Genomic DNA, 19,206 nt, shown 5'->3' on the forward strand with positions numbered 1-19,206 from the left:
TTTGATTCATATTGAAGAGAATTTTCCATCTCTTGGGAAATTGTTATTATCAGCTGTCACTGGTGTTAATTCACAGACAATTTTCCATTGAATATTAAACATCAAAACTGATTTTTGCTGTACACTAAGCTATTTTACACTCCTATGGCATATGAATGTAAAATAGCCGTATTCCTCTTTTTTTCTAGGTGGTTTACAATATTTTCAATTTTCAGGTAAATCATAACAAGGTCTACAGAGGAACAAAGTAAACTGGAATTGAAAACTCATAAATCTGCAGGAATTCTCAACCCATTCCCATTTATACTGGGTTGCCAAAGCCATCCTATTTCCTATCAATTGAGCACACAGGTTTTCATCCTTCCAGCTACACTGAAGAGCTACATTTGCAGAATAAACATTTAGCAATGAATTTTAGTATAGCTGAAAATAAATACACAGCTTATACTCAGCAATGAAATGAAGTTGAAGTTAAGAGTGAATCACTAGGTGGGATTAGTTCTAGGAATGTCATCTGTACAGGTTCTTTGTCAGATTGATTTAGGCAGGCAGAGCTCGCTATTCTGAAGCATGCGTCTCTATTTCAATAAAAATGTAGGGGAATAAAGTTGGCAAGAGGCAACACTAATTCCATGCCACCACCCTAAAACAGAATTGCTTCAGAATATTCGGAAAGACTCATAGTTGAAAGGAACAGAGGCTGCAGAAAAAGCTCAAGCACAGAGTTACAACAATAACAAAGCGATTCATCTATGCCATGCAAGCACTTAGGTGTAAGGCTAAAAACAACAGAGTAGAACACAAAATTTGTTTTAAATGTGCAGTATCAGTTCCCCTTTGGAGAGTCAATTTAGCCAGATTTTTGGCTTCATTCACACTATTATCCAGCAGCCACCCCACCAACAGGCTGGCTCCTCCAGCCACAGAGCTGCTGCTGCTGAGTGGTGCCAAGAGCAGTGCAGGCTGTGCTCCTCCTCCTGGCACTGAGCATCCCCTTCCAGGGCCAGGGGCTGCAGTCTGAGCAGCCCTGGGAGCTGCCATAAGCTGTGAAGGTACAATAAACTTCAACAAACACGAGGGGATTACACTGGATTTGAGGATTGGATGTCTGGGTAAATATACCCTGGCTATGAGTGACAGTGAGACAGATCCTGCACCTTTAAAACTTGAAAAAGCAAGTAGAAAACAGTCACCTAAACCTACACTAGAGCGAATTAATAAAAATGTATATATTGAAAAAGGCTAAATATATATATCAGAATATATATATTTACAAAGAGAGATACTGACATGTCATTTTATGGCACGCAAGAACATTTAATAAATGTGCCTTGTAGTTCTCACAAATGTTTGGTGTCACTAGAAATCAGATATCTCTTTAAATGGGTCACATTTATATCTCAGTCTTATCAGCATAAATCTGAACCATTGCCATCACCTGTGGAATGGCTCTGGTTTAAACAAGTGCAACTGAGATAATTTAGCTTCTTGCTTTATTAATTTAGCAAAAAAAAAATTTAAGCTGGCATTATAATTTTTCCTCTCAGAAGTATTCAACATACAAGAAAATAAGCTATAACGTAGCATAGTACAAAACATGGTGTTTTGCTCAATGCATTGAAATCAAGCTAGTTTATTTTGCTGAATGATTAGAAATCAAGACTATATTTAGATCTAATAAGGTATTTTTTTCAAGCAAGAAAATCAGCATAACATTTTCCTTTCTCTCTCACTTTGATCTAAGTTTCATTTATCAATCCTCTATACATTGCCTATTGCAATAGGATATCATTGCCTCAATATTCATCTTGCTATTTTTTGTAGTCCTTAAATCACATTATAATTGCAAAATTCAGCAGTTTTATTCCTTTGGTTGCTGACACTCTAGAAAGACCAACAAGCACAGAGAACAGCACATGGCAGAGTTTATTGGACTGACCGCCAGCAGGAGGGACAACTTGGTCAAGCAATTTCATGCTTGTTTTCTTCCATATTTTCTTTATGACTGCTCTAAGTTCTTCATTGGCTTGCTCCAGGTTACCTGTGGCAAGGAAATGGCAAAACAGAGGGTGGTAATTATGGTTATCAGCTGCAGTGAATGATGCTTTGGATATTAATGAGATGTATACCATTAAAGACTGTGATAGAGATCCTTTGGGGCAAGCCCATGCTATGTGATGTAGCAACAATGCCACAACTAAAGAGAAAAAGCGCATAAGACAGCAAATTCCTGGTGCTTTGAAATCCAGCCCTGGCGCAGTGCAAAGATCAAAGGTGAGTTCCAAACTTTGGCCTCACTCTGTCACTCCTTCTGCTTAAATTGTCCAAAAAGTGATGACTTTTTCTTTACAAGCCACTTCTTCCTTGAAGCAAAGCTGAGCCTTTATTTACTTGATCACAGTAATTACTCATTTGTACAGGTTTGGATGTTCAAACAACTTAGTGAGCAGCATTTCATCTCTTGCATTGTTCACACAGCAACGCCTGAGGTGCCTTAATCTAAGTTTGTTACTGCCAGCAGAACCCAGAACTGAAAGCAGTAAAAGATAGAAAGAAAACTTGAAAAATATGTAAAAGTAGAAAGATCTTTGAAATATTCTACTACCTTTAAAAACCTTTCCCTCTTTATGTAAATGAGAGAAATTCATTCAACCCAGCCAGAACTGGCCTCAACCAGAGTGGGAATGTTGCTCTCAAGTGTGCAAAAGTTGCACCACTGTGGGATCCAAGGCACTGAGCTAGAAGGTAGTGAGGAAGGAGCAGGTAGGGAAATTATTTGGGCAGGAAGGGAAATTCATTCATTTCTTGCAGTAAAACTTCTGCTGTGCCAGTGCTGCACATTTTTATCTGACCAGATGAAAACACAGAATAATTTCTGAAGTATCTTGGGCTCTGGCCTCACTATCCCTTTCCTTCTGTTTTCTAGCAAATCATTCCTACCAACAGTGAACACAATCCATGAGACAAAAGCAAATCAGATCCCATGAAACCAAGGCAGTCCTACTCAACAAAAGAAATAAATTATCACTTTTCCTCACTGTGCTGACAATGGCAGTGAAGGCTTTACAGTGAAGAATCTTACCTTCTGTTTTTATCTTTAGAGCAGTCCTAACCAAAGCAAATAAAGTAGCGTTGAACATGACAGTCCCATCACTGTTCAGTGGCATATTCATGGCTACTAACCTCTGAAAATGAGAAAAGGAAAACAAATGTTGATGCTGCTTTCTTTGGGAAAAAAAAAAAAACAAACAACTCCTGTAATGCTAATTTCTGAAAAGCTGATGAGTTCAAAGAATAGTATTACTGAGAGGAACATAAATTATCTAAGTTCTTCAAAACAAAGTTGAGTTTTCCATCCTACCTGTGTATAATATGCAGTAATTAAGAAAAACATTGCTTCTTTTTGATTTTAATGACATGTATGCTTATACACAAGTTAAAAGTGTACAGAAGATTTCTTGAGCTATTTAATGAGCTAACTTTCAAACATTGAATCCCAGTTTTTGACTGAGTCCCACTGTGCCAGTACTAAGGACAAAAGCAGTTATTGAGGGCACCCACTCCAGCTGCAGTTGTGTCCCAGGCTCCCCAGGGGTTCCTCATGCTCCATAAAGAACCAGAGCACCAGGTCTGAACTGTCCCAGCCCATTCATTCCTCAGGTAACTCCTCATTAATGTTATGCCAACTTATGCCAACTACTCATAACTGCTGGGAAAGGAGCTTTTTTCTTTGGGTCAGTCCATCCTTGCACCAGAGTTCTCCTTCTAGAGCAGCTTTGCTGTGACCCTGGCTGCCAAAAGGACACAATTTCAGCTATCAAAATCTTTTCCTAATGTCTGACTTGGATTTTCTTCTATTCTAGTTTAAAAGCATTACTAAATGAATAATTGATGTTAGCATATAGACAGAGGTTTGCTTTAAGTATGCCTTGTGACATTGAATTCCAGCCCAGAGGTTTATATGTCAACTTTACCTATTTATAAAACAGATATACAAAGAATCCAAATGACAGCACTTTGTAACAATCCTTAACAGATTTGATCTTATTCCCAATGAAATTGCTAAAATCTCAATATCCATAATTCTGAAGCCATCAAATAATGTAACAATCGTTCAGCTCCTTTATATTGCTTTTCAACTTTTACATTAAATGCCACTAATCCTTATCAAAATTACACATTTTCCCTTAAAGATTCAATATCATTTTAAATTCCCATTAATTTTCTGTTTTCTCACTTGCTGCTACATATTGTTGCACACTGTTATTCACTCCAGCCTGGTCTATCCCCTTGCAGTCAGACAGAATCAGGTGGAACCCACCTTGCAGGCCACTCGGTGAGGGCACAACTTGCCAAAACCAAGCGGTGGCTGAATCCTTCTCAACAATGTCACCACATCCAGGTGCTTTATCCTTCCCCTAGAACAACACACAGCAGTGAGCAAACATCCACTCCCAAAATATACACCCTGCTCTGCTTGTTTTTACCAAATAAATTGTGTCAGAGAAATGATCTAACTTACTTTGCTTCAGGGTCATATTCTGACCATATTCTTTTGAATTCATCCAAGTGATGGGGGCCCAGAATAGACCAGTCACGTGTCAAATAATCAAAATTATCCATAATGACAGCCACAAATAAGTTTATAATCTAAAAAAAAATTAAAAAGTAATTAAGAACAATCTTCCTTGATTATTTTGAATTTTTATCACTTTAATATGTAGTAGCTTAAGAACTCGAGTAAATCAATAGTTTTTGGCAAATATCATCAAATATCACTGAAAATATTTGCATTTAACTAAATGGAAGTCTATCAAATAATGACATAACAAGAACATGGTATTTTAGAGTACTCAGTTTTTTGACATAGGCTACAACACAGTTTTGTTTCTCTTCCTCAGTTTTCCAGATCTCACTACACCAAACTTAAGAATGGATCCAATACACACATTTTGACACCATGTGTATCTCAGGAATAGGATTCAATTTCAAGACAATACATTTTGTTAAAACAGAAGGTGATAGAGAGCAACAGAACATGTGTTTACATCAATTCACAGAATTTTGTTGGACCGCTCTCCTTTTGCAAGGAAACAATTACTGTGAATAGAACAAATCAATCAGCTTATACCAGACACCAGCATTGAGGAAAAACATATTTCAATGATTATTTCACAGCAAATAATCCATTTCTGCCACAGATTAGGGTGAAAGTTCACTGTTCACATCTCATGTGCCACACATGAGGACACTTGTAGAGATGCAAATCCAAATTCTGACAAGTTTAAACAAAAGAAACAGCATTACTGCTCAGTCATGGGAATTGCACCTCCCTTACCAATGAATATTTAATGGCACCATTGAGAAATGCATGAAATAACAGCTATGAAAAGACTGCTAACTCAGCTTTCAAACATGCAGCCAACCACCCTGCACATGTGAGCAGTCAGAAGAAACCCTCACACATGGGAATTGAGAATCATAGAATAGTTTGGGTTGGTAAGGACCTCTAAAGGTCATCTATACCCATTCCCTGCATTCAGCTGGATCAGGATGCTCAGGGCTCTGTCCAACCAAACTTTAGATATTCCCAGGGATGGGGGTCACCTACCACCCCTCTGGGCAACCTGTGCCAGTGTTTCACCACTCTCACTGTAAAAAATGGATAGAAAATATGGGATTTAAGACTCTATATGGAAAAATATAACCTTGCCAAAATATTTTGGACATGGGATTTTCAGTCATATTCTCAACACTCTACTCCTCATTCAGAAGAAACCTAAAATGTCAAAGCTCATTGCTGTTAGTAAGCACAAGCTAAACTCACCAAAAATGCACAGAGCATGTAAAAACTGATAAAATAAATGATGGCAAAATTGCTTCCACATGTGTATTCTTCCCCAGGATTATAATCAGATTCTGGATCACAGCGCTTTCCAGGCAAACATGCCAGCATGATTTCCTGCCAGGCTTCTCCAGTTGCACACCTTCAAAACACCACAGAGATAAACTCAGCATTATTTGATCAAGATTCATTCAAAATAAATTTGTTACATTCTGTACACATGTATACAAGCACAAATGTGAAGACTGACTATGAACATTTCAAAGGAACTAATTAAAGAAAAGTGTAGAGCAAGTTTTAGAACTGACAAGCATAATCTGACATTGCAGACACATTTTATAAGATACTGTATAAAGGCTTGCAGATAAAACTGTAACTATAAAACTGTAACCCCAAACTGTGATTTACAAGTTAAGTACTTATTGCAGTGGAGTTACTGTGTACAAAAGCAGTGTTGTGTATGAAAATCGGTAATAAAATTTCTAAGTACATATTTGTAAAAGATGAACTTTCTCCTGTGTTTGAAGAAATGCCTCTCTCTAATTGCTGCTATTGGGGTTTTTTTCACAGTTGCATAAAGCCTGTGTGCAGTCCCACAATTTCAAATTTTTAAAAGACAATTACATAATTATGACATCTTTAGCTGTGTTCATTACCTGGTGTCAAAGGCATAAAGGGACTTAGATCTCAGTGGGTGATGCCTTTGGTGCCAGGAATGTCCTGCCAGTTTTTCCAGCCAGGTGAGTAACAATGCACAGGAGCTGAATCACAGAATCTCAGGCAAGAGACAGCTCAAGGCCGTCACCTTTAGAGGCATCCCTGTCCCATGTCATTCTCTCCTTGCTCCAGGACATTTTGAAACTCTCCTGGCATATGTTTGCCTTATTCTTAAATTCTCCAGAGATGGAAATCCCATAATCCTCCCACCACCATGCAGATTTAGCTGCCTTCACCATCAGGAAGCTTCTCCTATTGCTCATCAGGTATTTCCCTCCTGCAAGTTACACCCCCTCCAGCAAATGTTTGCAATAGCTTTTCATTTCTTCAAATTATCACACAAGTGGCACTTCTAAATACCCCACCAGTAAGGGCAGAGTCCTCTGCATCTTTCCCCATGCTCAGGCAGGTTGATGTCTGGGTGCAGGTTTGGACTCTGAACACTGCCCAAGGAGGAGTTTCACAGGGGCTGAGAGGAGTTCAGCTCTGTATCCCCTCCTTAGAACCCTCTGTGCCAAAGGACACTCACTCACAAACAGGAGGGGCTCGTTGAGCTGAACTGATTCTCACTTGCAAACACATTTTGCACATTTTTCATAGATCAGTGAAATGGGATGCAATGAGTGAGAGTTAAGGTTTGCTCACCTGAAGAGAAGCAGCACAGCTTGGGGGAAAGTCTGAAAGTTGTTGTTTCTGTTTATTTGATTGTTGTCCCTCATGGCCACTTTTCCAAATACCTACAATAAACCAGAATTTTGACTCTCATTCCAGTGACCTGTGCTGTCAGAGGGTGTAGACCTTGAAATCTAAACTTCCTTCAGGATGCATGAAATGTCACGAAAACACTTTTATTACACTTTAGATTTTTCATTATATATAAGTGCAATAAATATATCACATAAACAAGGAAAAAAAAGGCAGCACACCAAGTTCTTCTCTTGTGTCTTTTGGAATTTCCTGATCAAGAAAATCAGAGCCAAATAAAGATTTTTCCATTGCTCTGAAAGCTCTGCCTTATACATAACACAACAATCAAAGGAATGCTTCAATAAGCAACTTAAGAAACAAGTCTCAGACAAATCTGTACTGTTGTTTAGTGCTAAAAAATCTTTAATTACCTGCATTCCAATGACAGCATAGATGAAGAACAGCATGGCTATCAGAAGGGCAACATAAGGCAGGGCCTAGAAAGGGACAGGTGCATTGTCTTTTAATAATCTCACACCATCATTTCTATTTCAATTTGCAAAAGTAATTTCTCTGTTCAACACAGACTTTTCCAAGGTTTTTCTTCCTATGCAAGTGCTTAAAATGTTATTACCTGTCACTCTTAAAACTTTGCTGCATGCAATGTGTATCATCTTCATTGTATTTTAAATTACTTCTGCCAGCAATCCAGAGGGAAGGATCATCTTTAGTGTTTTTAATTTTACTTCATAACTGATTCTGACAACACAAAGATACTTTGTTCTATACAGTCGCAGAGTTTCATTAACTTCACATTCATCAGTTTCCAGGAGCAATGATTCATGTATCTATTTCACTTATGAAATTGGTTTTATGTAAAATATGTGTTAAATTCTTCTTTTGCAGTCATCTAATAAAAAAGTGTGGAAGCATGAGATGTATGTATGTCAAATCTATCACATCCCTTTTAAATATGTCAAATATTTTTCTGGAAGTACCATCAAAACCTCACAGTAACAGCTGATATTAAATGACAAAGAATGACCCTCAGACTCCCAGAAGTAATTGGTGAAAATAATTTTGGCATTGGTATGCAAATATATTTAAATATGTCCTTATTGATAAGATTAACTTAAAAATATTTTTGTGTTTTACAGGGTATTTCTTCATATAATTTGGTGTATAAATGGCTGTAATTATAAAGCAAATTGAAATAACTTGTGCTAACCTGAAATGACTTGATAAATGTCCAGAGCAATGTTCTGATTCCTTCTCCTCTGCTCAGCAGCTTCACCAACCTCATCACACGGAAGAGACGGAAAAAGGTGATGGAGATCCGAGCGCTGTCCTCAGAGTTCTGAAGAGCATCAGGAGAAGTCAAACCAAATACAAACTCAAACATGCAACACTTCCAGAAAAACAACATAAAATGCAAAGGTGGAAGAGGTAAGATTTGGAAATGTATCTCAAGAGCCTGTTCACCTTGATAACCATGGTATGAAAGGAAAAATTACATGCTGAAAACACAGGACCTGTAGAAATGCTTCACACACCACATGCATTTCCAAGTTTTCTGGTTTGTTAATAGGATCATATTGGGTTTGTTTGTAATAGACTCCAATAGAACACTGACAATGGATGCAAACCACTGCATAACACCTTTGCAGTCAGACAGGAATGAAAAATACAGAAAAACTTGGTGGAAAAAAGACATGGTAAAAAGAATAAACTCAAGTATAGGTAAAACCACTGGGGTCACTTTACTGATCTTACCCCAGACTCATCAGTTGTGACTGTTTCAGTTGGCTTTGGCTTTAAGAAATTAAGAACATTAAATATTAAAATCAAATAAAATATTAAAAAAGTTAAGTTAGCTTAACCATAAGCAAAATTAAGAACATTTTTAAATTTCTAAATGAGAATTAACATATTTCAACTACAATATATGTCCTGAATAAAATATTAATTCCCTTATTAAACCATCCTCTTATCTGTTCGTGTTGGCTGACTCATAATAAAAATTGCTGGTATAAAACATGTTTATAAGATTCAATGGAAAATAAATACAGAATAAAAGATCTGCTCCTATGCAGGCCAAAAAAGTTAGCCATCAATTTGCACAGGTTGTATGAAATCATAGCAGGAAGCCCATCTAAAACTGAAGAACAAAGCTTTGGGGCCAAACTGGTCTTTCAAGGTCCTTTTGTGCTCTGCCCTTTTTGAAGATTAATGACTCCATCACTGGAATCTAACCAGAGTCAGATAATTTGTGTTTGATACCACAGCAGGAGCTTCCTCAGCAAAGTGCATTCATTGAGGTGGCTCAGTGATGAGCTCTGGGTGTTTCGGCTCCCAACAAGGACAAAGGGACACAGAAATTTCTGAGCCCCACGCCCTGAGGGCTGAGCCTGCCCCAGCAGTGCAGGGAGGCAGCTCTTGAATTCCCTCCCTGAGCTGGGGGAGCAGGATCAGGCATGGACAAAGGGATCAGGATTTGATTGATCCTTCTGGGACAGATCTGTGCAGCCCTCAGGAGCCTCAGGGAGCAGAAAGGCTCACACAGCTCCTTGTTCACTGTGAGGAACTCTGTGTGCTGTGAGGAACATCTCACTTTTCTCCTTTTATTCTCTCTGTCTGATTTTGAAGAAGCTTTCCTGAGAGCCTAAATGGTCACACACTTCTCAGAGCAGGCAGCAAAGCTTAAAGGACCAAAGTTCTGTGCTTGCTTGTGCGATGACAAACTCGCAGCAGATTCTTCCAAAATTGGAGCGTCTTTAAAAACATTTATAGCACTAGAAAAAAAGGGATTCTGGATGTTAGATCCCAGTGATGAGTCTTACCCTCTTGCCTAAAATATCCTCCTTTTAAAGAGGCACCTTTCAACAATTGCTGTCACTCAGAGCAGCAATGAGCACAGTGCCACCCCAGAGCTGCTCCAGCACCAGCCACACTCAGTGCCACACTCCACCTACTCAAACCCCACAGGCTGCTGGTACTCAAGATAGAACTTGAGGAGAAGGAAAGGAAAAGAAAGGAGCTGGTTCTGTTGAAAATATATTATGCAAACCTATTATTGTAAAGAAAAGCAACAAGAGGTAGTACTTTTAAAAAATAGGATGATTATTAAAATACTAATTGTGTTCTCTATTACTTTCTACTTCAATATAAAGGCATCACTAGGGGGAAAAAAGGTAAAAATAATGGTTTGCTCAACTATGTGCAAGTCATGTATGGATAAATTACTGCCCTGACAGGATATCAATATATTCTGAAACAAAGAATTTTTTAACTGTATAAAGGATTATTATTAAATTTATGCAATAAATTAATAAAACCCCAGATGTCCTTATTAACCTTTAGCAAGCAGAGTATTTGTCAAACTGGCTGCAACATCTAAACTTTCTAAGAACTTATATAAAATAGATGGAAAATCTGCTGCTAAGGGAAGACAACTGCTTCATTAGAAATTCTCTGTATATTTCAACAATTTGAAATGAAATCATCAAAATATAATCAAGGAAAAACTTCATTATCCCAAACACCATAAATGTCAAAATATCACAGGTCATGGAAGCAACCTTCCAAAGCTGCCTACCTAAATCAATCCCAAACCTGCACCAGTGCACACAGACCCACACTGCTACTGACTTTTTAGCACAAAAAAAAAAAAAAAAAATCTTTTTGATCAGACACTTTAAAGAAAAAAGATTTAATTACACCTTCTGCAGATGAAGCCTGAAATGTCTTATTAATCTCTGGTGACTGACTCAGGTTGAGCTTGATACTCTCTTAAATAGTGAGCAAATTACTTAATTTGCTTTAGTATTTTGTATGATCAAAACCTGAACATAGTATTTGACAGATAGAGATCAGATTAAATTACAGTATCATCACAAACTGACACTAAAAAAGGAAATAAAATTTCAGAGTTGGCATTTGAGAATTTTTCCCACTATGTTTTATGGGAACAGGATGGGGCCCCAAATAAGTTAGCATGAGTATTAGGATAGCAATATATGATGGGATAGATAACACCAGAAAAAGGATACTTTGGTCCTCCATATTTTCATTTAATCACTTTTCCAAATGCAAAATTAATGAGTTTGCATTATGACTTGGTTATGAACAAAAAGATCTCAAAAGGAATAGTGAGCAAAAACAATGTTTTCTACATATAACCCTCTTGGTAATTACTTAATTCTCACTTTTAAAAATGCAGAGGTCAGATTACCTAAACTATGCAATCAGTTCTACTGTAGCTACTCTGGAATGATGATCCCTCATTTTATTTTTTGTCAGGAGGTCACTAAAGGGATTTGTGTTTGCACAGTGGTGTATGCCCAGGACTGCCCAATGCACACTACCCTCTCAAATCCCTCTTCCTCAGCTTCTTTGGACTAAGAAATCCTAGTTGTCTGGTTCTGATGGCTGATCTGATGCTGCTGGGGAGTCTTAGGATGTCATATGCAAGAAATCACACATTATGGACACTGGAAAGGGCAGGCCAGCAATGAAAAATAAAAACACTCTGTTCACAAAAAGCAAATTGTACAATAATGCCAAGGTGAAGATAAATCTAGAAACAAAGTAAGAACATGAACTCCTGATACAAGAGGAGGTTTTCCTACTGAAGCTGAAAGTGTTCATCACTGGGCAAGCATTTTGGGTTTGACATCTTAGGGTGCATCTAATTTTTTATCCTCTTTGGCATTTCCCTCTGATAATACAGCAGCTTAGTTTATTTTACTAATACCAATTTTAATGAAGCTAGTGTAGTGATACACCACAAAAGAAAACATTATTCATATTCATTTATAAAGGAAATGCTCATCTGGGAGACAAAGTTAGTTAATGGTTACATGTGTCCATCCAGCATGAAGCAATGCTCAGATATGGGAAACTGAGATAAAGACAAACTTCAGCAACAATAACAGACAGACTGACAAAAACAGAGTGTCTGCTTCCTACAGATAAGGGGAAACCAGACAGTGCCCAAGCTCCAGCCTGATTTGCAGCACTGGAGACATCTCGTGCACACACACACATAAGAGGGTGGCACATTTTGATTTTGTACTTGTAGGGAAGTATTAGAATAGACTTGGGACTGCAGGGGGCAGGCTGAGCAGAGGGATGGTATCTGCTGACAATAAGGTAATCAAAATTACCTGGTCAGATAATCTATCTCCAGCCTCCTCTTTCCCCTCATTTTCAACCAATGCTGCTTGGTTCCAAACACTTTGGGACTGGCTGGTCATTACTGGGATTCTTTTGTCCCCCAAAAACTGGGACTGTGTGATTCCTAAGGTGGCAGGTGTGCTTCTGTCTGCTACAAGACTGGCAATGGTCACAGCTGGAATAAATGGACAACTTCTGCTTTCCCTGCTTGGCTGACAGACACCCTGCAGTGAGGGGAACCTGCACAGACATCCCTCATGGCTCTGCCTGTTCTGTCAGACATGGACCAGTCACACCCAGGGCATCAAAGCACTTCACAACCATGCCAATGTGAGCCAATCCTTAAATACTTCAAATAGGCAGTAATATGATTTTTCTTTTTTACTTAATTGAAGTGCAACAGTTTTCTTCCTCAAACAGTCCAAATCCTCAAAATAATATAACCAATGATCAACCTGAATTTCTGACTCACTGATGAAAATGTTTGCAACCTGCTACCAATTTTGGTCAAGTACTAATGCTGCTTATGAAAAATTCAGCACATTTCCTAAACAGGAACTCCTTGTTACACAAATGTTTGCAACAAATGTTAAAAATAAATATCCTGACTATAAAGAACTTCAGTGTCAAACTGTGAACAGTGTGAAACAGATTGGATCATGCCTTGGAAGCAAACTCCGTGCTTAAACAAAAAATAAACATGGTGAAAACCAGTGATGTTAGTAAATGGTGCTGGTCAAAAGCTTCTTTTTTACATATTGTGCCAAAGGGTCCAAGAGTATGTCAGAACAAATGACACATGATGATAATGTCCTCATCACCATAATTAAAGAAGGAAGCATCTGAATGACAAACACACGTGATGACAATAGCATTTATAGCAAAACATTCAGGTTGCCAAAATATCTCCAGAAATGTGTGCTGTGAGTCCATGTGCATAAACACACACGATTTGTTCAGAGAATAGTTACTGCAATTCAGATGTGAGCAAGAAATTTTCATTGTCTTATCAATGCTCTCTATATTCCCTATTCAACATGAACCAAATGCCCATAGCCATTAATTTATTAAAATTTTAAGTCAATGTGAGAAGCCTCTGAAACTATTTTTATAAGTGCCTCTTCCACTGTAAAAGATGTATTTAAGTTCTAAAGTCACAATTAATATTTTGTTATTATATGATAACTAATAAAAATTATTTCTGGCTCCAAATTAGATATTACAACACTGCAGAGATTTGATATTGCACTAAGAATTCACATTAATGAAAGCAAAGCTGTATGAGAACACAGTTTTCTGAGCTACCCTTAAGCCTAAAGAGAGATGTTTGCAAAAGTTTACTAAACATATCAACAGTATCTAAAAATACAAATTACTAGCACCAACACCCAAGTTATAACATATGATAGAGATGCATAAAGTTGTACTCAAACTAAATTGGACTGCTCTTGCTCAAAGTTGAATCCTGAATCTCTTACAGGAGGCAGACAGGGGCTTTATTCCACTCCTCCACACAAGCACAAGTTCAAGATTTGAGGCAGATGAGTTTTCCTGGGGGGCTCAGGAGGAACACATAAATGCTGTTCCTTTAAGCCCTATTTCAGCAGAGGGTTTTTTATGTCAAGAATAAAATCAGTCCTATAAAGATGGCACTAATAATTTACATAAAAGATGAGGAAATGGAACTCTCCATTATTTTCTTAACATTTTGGCAGCACATGAATGGTAAAAGAAACTTAAATAAAAAATGTGAATTAAAACTTTCACAACCACTACTGCAACAATGTGATCATGCTTCCAAGTCATTCAGTGTTGGTCATCCAAATGGCTTCTGAGCTGACAAATAAGGTCATTTCTATACAGTCAGGCCAGATTGAAACTTGTATGTTATTTCCTTTTAACAACTTATTTATTCAGATTTTATTTTCAATTTATTTCTCCCTCATTCTCATAATTATATACCCCCTCTCCCAGATTGGATCGACCACACGTTGTGTCTGCCAACCATTACTCTGCATTTTTAATTGAAAAAGAACCATTTCTATGACCACACAGGATCTTGCATGACATGTGAAAGTTTCTGAAAACAAAGGCCACAGACCCCAGGAGTAATTATATAGGTTTTAGTAGTGATTTTAATTTTTTTATTGCTATACCACATGTATATTTACTTATATATACTTGCCTCTAATAATTTCTAAAAATAAAATGAACATGAAAACCAATTAGGTTCATAAAAGAAGGAGGTTGAAGAAAGGGATATTAAATTAAAGATTAAATTAAAAAGATAATCACAGATAACATTTTATTTCCAAAATATATGTTACTCTGAGGTGGTTCATTTCTTGAGTTGGTCACTGATCCAGTCCTTGGGAATGCTGAGCAATCCTGTAAATTGCTTAATACATTAAAGACTGAATTGCACAGGCACAAAAATATTCAAACTATAGTAATTCCCTGGATTATGTGAAAATGGGAGGTTACTGGATCAGAAGAATCAGCCTCAGGGAAGCATATATATTCTTATAAAGGGTTAAAAAACTAGCAAAATAAAAGAGACGACATTTATTTTCCAGTATTTAATAGGGAAATCAAGGCAGTGTGTAACCTAGACAGTCCAATCCATTCTCCTGTAAAAACTGGGTCAGATGCAAGCTTGTTGTGGGCTAGAAGAGCTCACTGGCCCTTGCACAGGACCTGAGCATCCCCAGGTGCACTGTCAGGATGAGGCTGAGCTGTTTCCACAGCACAGGACAATCCCATCTGTGATCCCACAGCAATGTTCAGTTCACACTGAGGATGTGAAATATTCACACTCACGTCTCCCTTGCACTGCTCAATCTAGATGGTTCTGCCCCTACAATTAGAGCTGTGACAAGATCTGATTTTCTGTCAGTGCTGGTGATTTACCCTGCTCCAAATCAGCCCTCAAGCAAGGCTGAGCTTCCTCAGCTCAAGAAGTTTCTATAGCAGGAATTTTCACAGGTGCTGTTTCTTTATTTCCGAAATCCCATTGGAAACAAAGTCTCGTTAGCATTTCAACAGAGATGCAGCTTTCCCAGGATCACTGCCAGCCTTAGATAACAAATACAGGTGGAATAGCACAATTCAGACTGCTGAAAAAATACTGAGGAAAAGATTCTGAAATACTGGATTTGGATGACAGAAATTTACACTCAACTACTCAATTAGGAATAGTCCAGTAGAATCAAAACAATGAAAGTAAAAATCTAAGAAATTTCCCTGGAAACTCTGCAACATTAAATGCTTCATGTTGAAAATGGGAAATCAAGGCCAGAAATATATAGAAACCATAATACAGTCTTGACTTGCACAAACAAAGCACAGAAAAGTGGCAAGACCAGGAACAGACAATGCTTAGTACACAGAGAGTCTGCTGTGCAAAAGTAAAAGAAATCAAAGATGAGCATTTTTTCTCTTGTGAGAATAACATGAAAACTAAGAAACGGCAGTGCTGGTTGTTGACTGTGGTGTGCACTTATCTTGGACATAATTACTTGGGCTCCAGAATATTTCCAAGACAGCTGTGGGAGTTGCTAAATCCCAGTGTTCTTCACAGCTGACAGCTCAGAGTTACAAGGAGTGCTGTCCAATTAACACTGCTGAATACAGACACATCTGCTTTGGCCATGGAAGCACCTCTGAGCTATCCCTCAACCTCCTCACAGTCAAATACCTTCTGCAGTTATGAGGGAAAGCTGTTCTAAATGATTGGTGGTTTTACTCTCCTCAAATACTGTGCTCACCTACTCCAGTACTACTGTGAACGGAAATCGTGGGTAAATTGCAAATACTTGAGCTCTAAGTCTAAATGCAAAATTTTTCTGGGGAAATAAAACAAACCCTAAGGTAAACAAAACAGAGGGAAAAAACCCAATCAAAATAAATCAGATGCAGCTTTTACAAATGAACTCCATGAAGAATAATTATTCTTAAAGAAAAGTCTCAAAGGGACACTGCAGTTCTGGGCTGACTGACCCTCCCTGTCAGCTCAGGTTCCTTCAGTTCACAGGAAGATCCATCCCCACAGAACTGAGAAAAATCAGTCTGAAATCTAAAGGTCAGGATAAAGTTATCCTGCTCCCACGTTCTCTCATCACTCTTCCATTTTCTTTCCAAAAGTCAGTCAGTCATGAGATTCTCACGGTTTAACACAATACCAGGAAGCAACTTCAAGGTGAATCTGTTGCCTAAACACCTATAATGTGCAATGGCCATCAGACAAAATTCTGGTAAAAGAGTTTTCCAAGTACTTTAAGAGTAATTCAAACTTCCAAGCATTTACTGCAGGATATGAAAAGCAAAAGGACTGGGGAAAATTAAATATTCTATTTTCCACAGCATGGAAAGCCTGACTTTCTATGTGACCTTCTTCTGCAACCTCATGCAATATGAACGGCCTCCAAACCCAAACCTCTCACAGAAAAATAAATCATCGTTTGTTAAACCAAGCCACTGAAAACTTACAGAATCTTGAATTATTTTGGTCACATTAACTACAAAAAGCAATGGGCTTCAAGTAAGATAGAAACATAAGCTTAAATCTCTTTTTCTAAATATTTTCTGTGCATATATAGAAAAACAATTTTTATTGTCTCACTGTGCTGTGTGCAACTACACAAGTATATAAATAAATAACAGCAGCTTATACAAACATCTGTATCAGTGTTTTGGTTTTTGATTCCAGACTTAAACATACTTTTAAAAAAAGGACTTTTTTGGGATTAAGTTTACATTTTCTGTATTTCTTGATGACAGCAATTACTTTTTAGTGCATGAACAGTTGCTACTTACATTAACTTCTGTTATAGCAATATCAACGACGCTACCAACAACAATTAAGGCATCAAAAGTGTTCCATGCATCAGTGAAATAGTGCTGTTAGGACAAGCATTCAGCAGAAAGAGAGCAAGAGAAAAACACAAACAGAAAAAGAGAAGAAAAGGACAGTGTTATAACACAGAAACACTCTAGGCTTCTCTGATGTACCACTATACAATCTAAACTTTCCCTTTCATAGCTAAAAAAGATTGGTAGAAAAAAAAGGCTATTTATTTCCCATATCAACATAATTGACCTATGACTGGTCTGTACTCAAAACTTTAGAAACATCAGATCAAAATCTGTGACTTGTCCAGATGATGGAAATAGTGGGGAGACAGAGAAAGAGAAGTAGGGACTGGGGAAAGTAAGCTGGGATATACTCACATCAGCTTCACTGAGAACGACGTCTACTATGCTGCCAATAACGATGAGGGAGTCAAACGTATTCCAGGCATCACTAAAATAGCCCTGAACAGAGCAGGCAGGGTGCAAACGTTTGTGATTACACATGAAATGTCAAATATTTGCATACTTCTGTTTAGTTTTGCATAAACAGAAATTAGTTAAACAAAACCTGTGGTCTAATGAGAAAACAAAACAAAAACCAAACAATATTGCCTACTGAAGGAAAAGCAACATAGATGTGCATGTGTGTGTATATATATAAATATATATATACATGTACAGACACACACACAGACACACACACACTCTACACATGCAGAACACACCATCAGGTAAGCACGATGTTGGCAAGCAAGCCATCATCCAAAATTGGCCTTGGGCTTCTAGCAAGGCTGAAAAATTCTAACATAAATACCCTAACGAGGACAACAAGGCCCCTTTCATTATATTTCTGCAAGATCAAGCCAATTTAAACCTCCTTATCATCAAGGATTTTGTGATAGTCTTATCTAAGTGGTTGGTGAAAATATTCAAAGGGTCACGTCTCATCACTGGCTAAACATGCACGGTTATTAATGTGAAACTGTGCAGAAAGTTTAGAGAACTGACTTAATCTTCTATTCATAAACTAGGTCTAATATAGGAACTCATCCCACATTTGCAGTCAGAGGGTGATTCTGTAGGCAGTGAAGCCAGTGAAGCCAGCAACCTGAACAATTTCTTAATGCTTTTGGTTGGTGCAGCCAGTCCAGTGTCTGAAAACTCATTTTCAATCAATTGCTTCACCACTCTTCTGATGTTGTATGCCTTTAAATATATTCCCCACATGTGTGGTCCTGGGACATGGCTGCAAAGGGATATAAAGGTCTATAATGCAATTAGCTGACTGTGGCCATAAAACAGCATATTTGAGCAGAGGTTCTTCAGAAGAATCCTCCAGGTAGGTTCCAGTGTGGAACAAATCAAAATGTATTACAATTGTTAAGATAAATATGGAGACCAGAGGTTTCTGCAGCATGTGGCTTTTTCTTACTTATCATAGAAATCCAGAACTGCAAAAGTTATTGAACTTGCCCTCTACCTCATTCAAATGTATTAAAGTATCAGTCTACCATGACTAAGGAATGGGCATTACATGAGAAAAGCTGGAATGTACATTTTGTCCGTGTACATTTCTTGGTAATTTATTTTCAAATACTAAATTTTTAGCCACTATTGAAGCTCTAAAATAATACATTTAGCGAGAATTTTAAAATTACATATGTGCTAATCTAACCTTATATCTAGTCACACTTTTTATTCCACTGTTTGCTCTAAGATAATGTTTTAGCTGAGTAGTTTAAGTTATGACATGAGTTATTAGCAGAGTAAAGAAAAATCGGTTCCAAAATCGATTTTAGAATTGGAATGATATTTTTCTCAAGGTTTTAAACTGTTAGAATTTCTAGTAATTTCACAGTTTAAAGTAATGCACCTGAGTGCATTAATATTTGCAAAAAGGATTATTTTGAGTGGAAATTTCCTCTTGGAGA

The 19,206-nt window shown here is 37.6% G+C and overlaps 1 protein-coding gene across 9 annotated transcripts in view; it reads right to left on the reverse strand.

Moving 5' to 3' along the window:
• CACNA1D (calcium voltage-gated channel subunit alpha1 D) overlaps nt 1–19,206 on the reverse strand; it is a 168,952-nt gene that overhangs the window by 24,187 nt on the left and 125,559 nt on the right. For 6 of the 9 annotated variants that reach the window (XM_054281153.1, XM_054281154.1, XM_054281151.1 and 3 more), the window contains 11 exons: nt 17,654–17,737; nt 17,240–17,323; nt 9,023–9,061; nt 8,478–8,606; nt 7,681–7,746; nt 7,208–7,299; nt 5,828–5,987; nt 4,523–4,650; nt 4,322–4,418; nt 3,083–3,185; nt 1,940–2,041 (listed from right to left, as the gene is read on the reverse strand). In XM_054281153.1, the coding sequence (XP_054137128.1) occupies nt 1,940–2,041; nt 3,083–3,185; nt 4,322–4,418; nt 4,523–4,650; nt 5,828–5,987; nt 7,208–7,299; nt 7,681–7,746; nt 8,478–8,606; nt 9,023–9,061; nt 17,240–17,323; nt 17,654–17,737 (1,084 nt within the window). The remainder of the gene's footprint in view (nt 1–1,939; nt 2,042–3,082; nt 3,186–4,321; nt 4,419–4,522; nt 4,651–5,827; nt 5,988–7,207; nt 7,300–7,680; nt 7,747–8,477; nt 8,607–9,022; nt 9,062–17,239; nt 17,324–17,653; nt 17,738–19,206) is intronic. The other 3 variants (XM_054281156.1, XM_054281160.1, XM_054281157.1) reach the window with 2 other exon arrangements.

This window comes from Melozone crissalis, unplaced genomic scaffold (genome assembly GCF_028551555.1).
Source record: "Melozone crissalis strain CALT ecotype California unplaced genomic scaffold, PUWL_Pcris_2 ptg000029l_1, whole genome shotgun sequence".
In the NCBI taxonomy this organism is placed as follows: domain Eukaryota; kingdom Metazoa; phylum Chordata; class Aves; order Passeriformes; family Passerellidae; genus Melozone; species Melozone crissalis.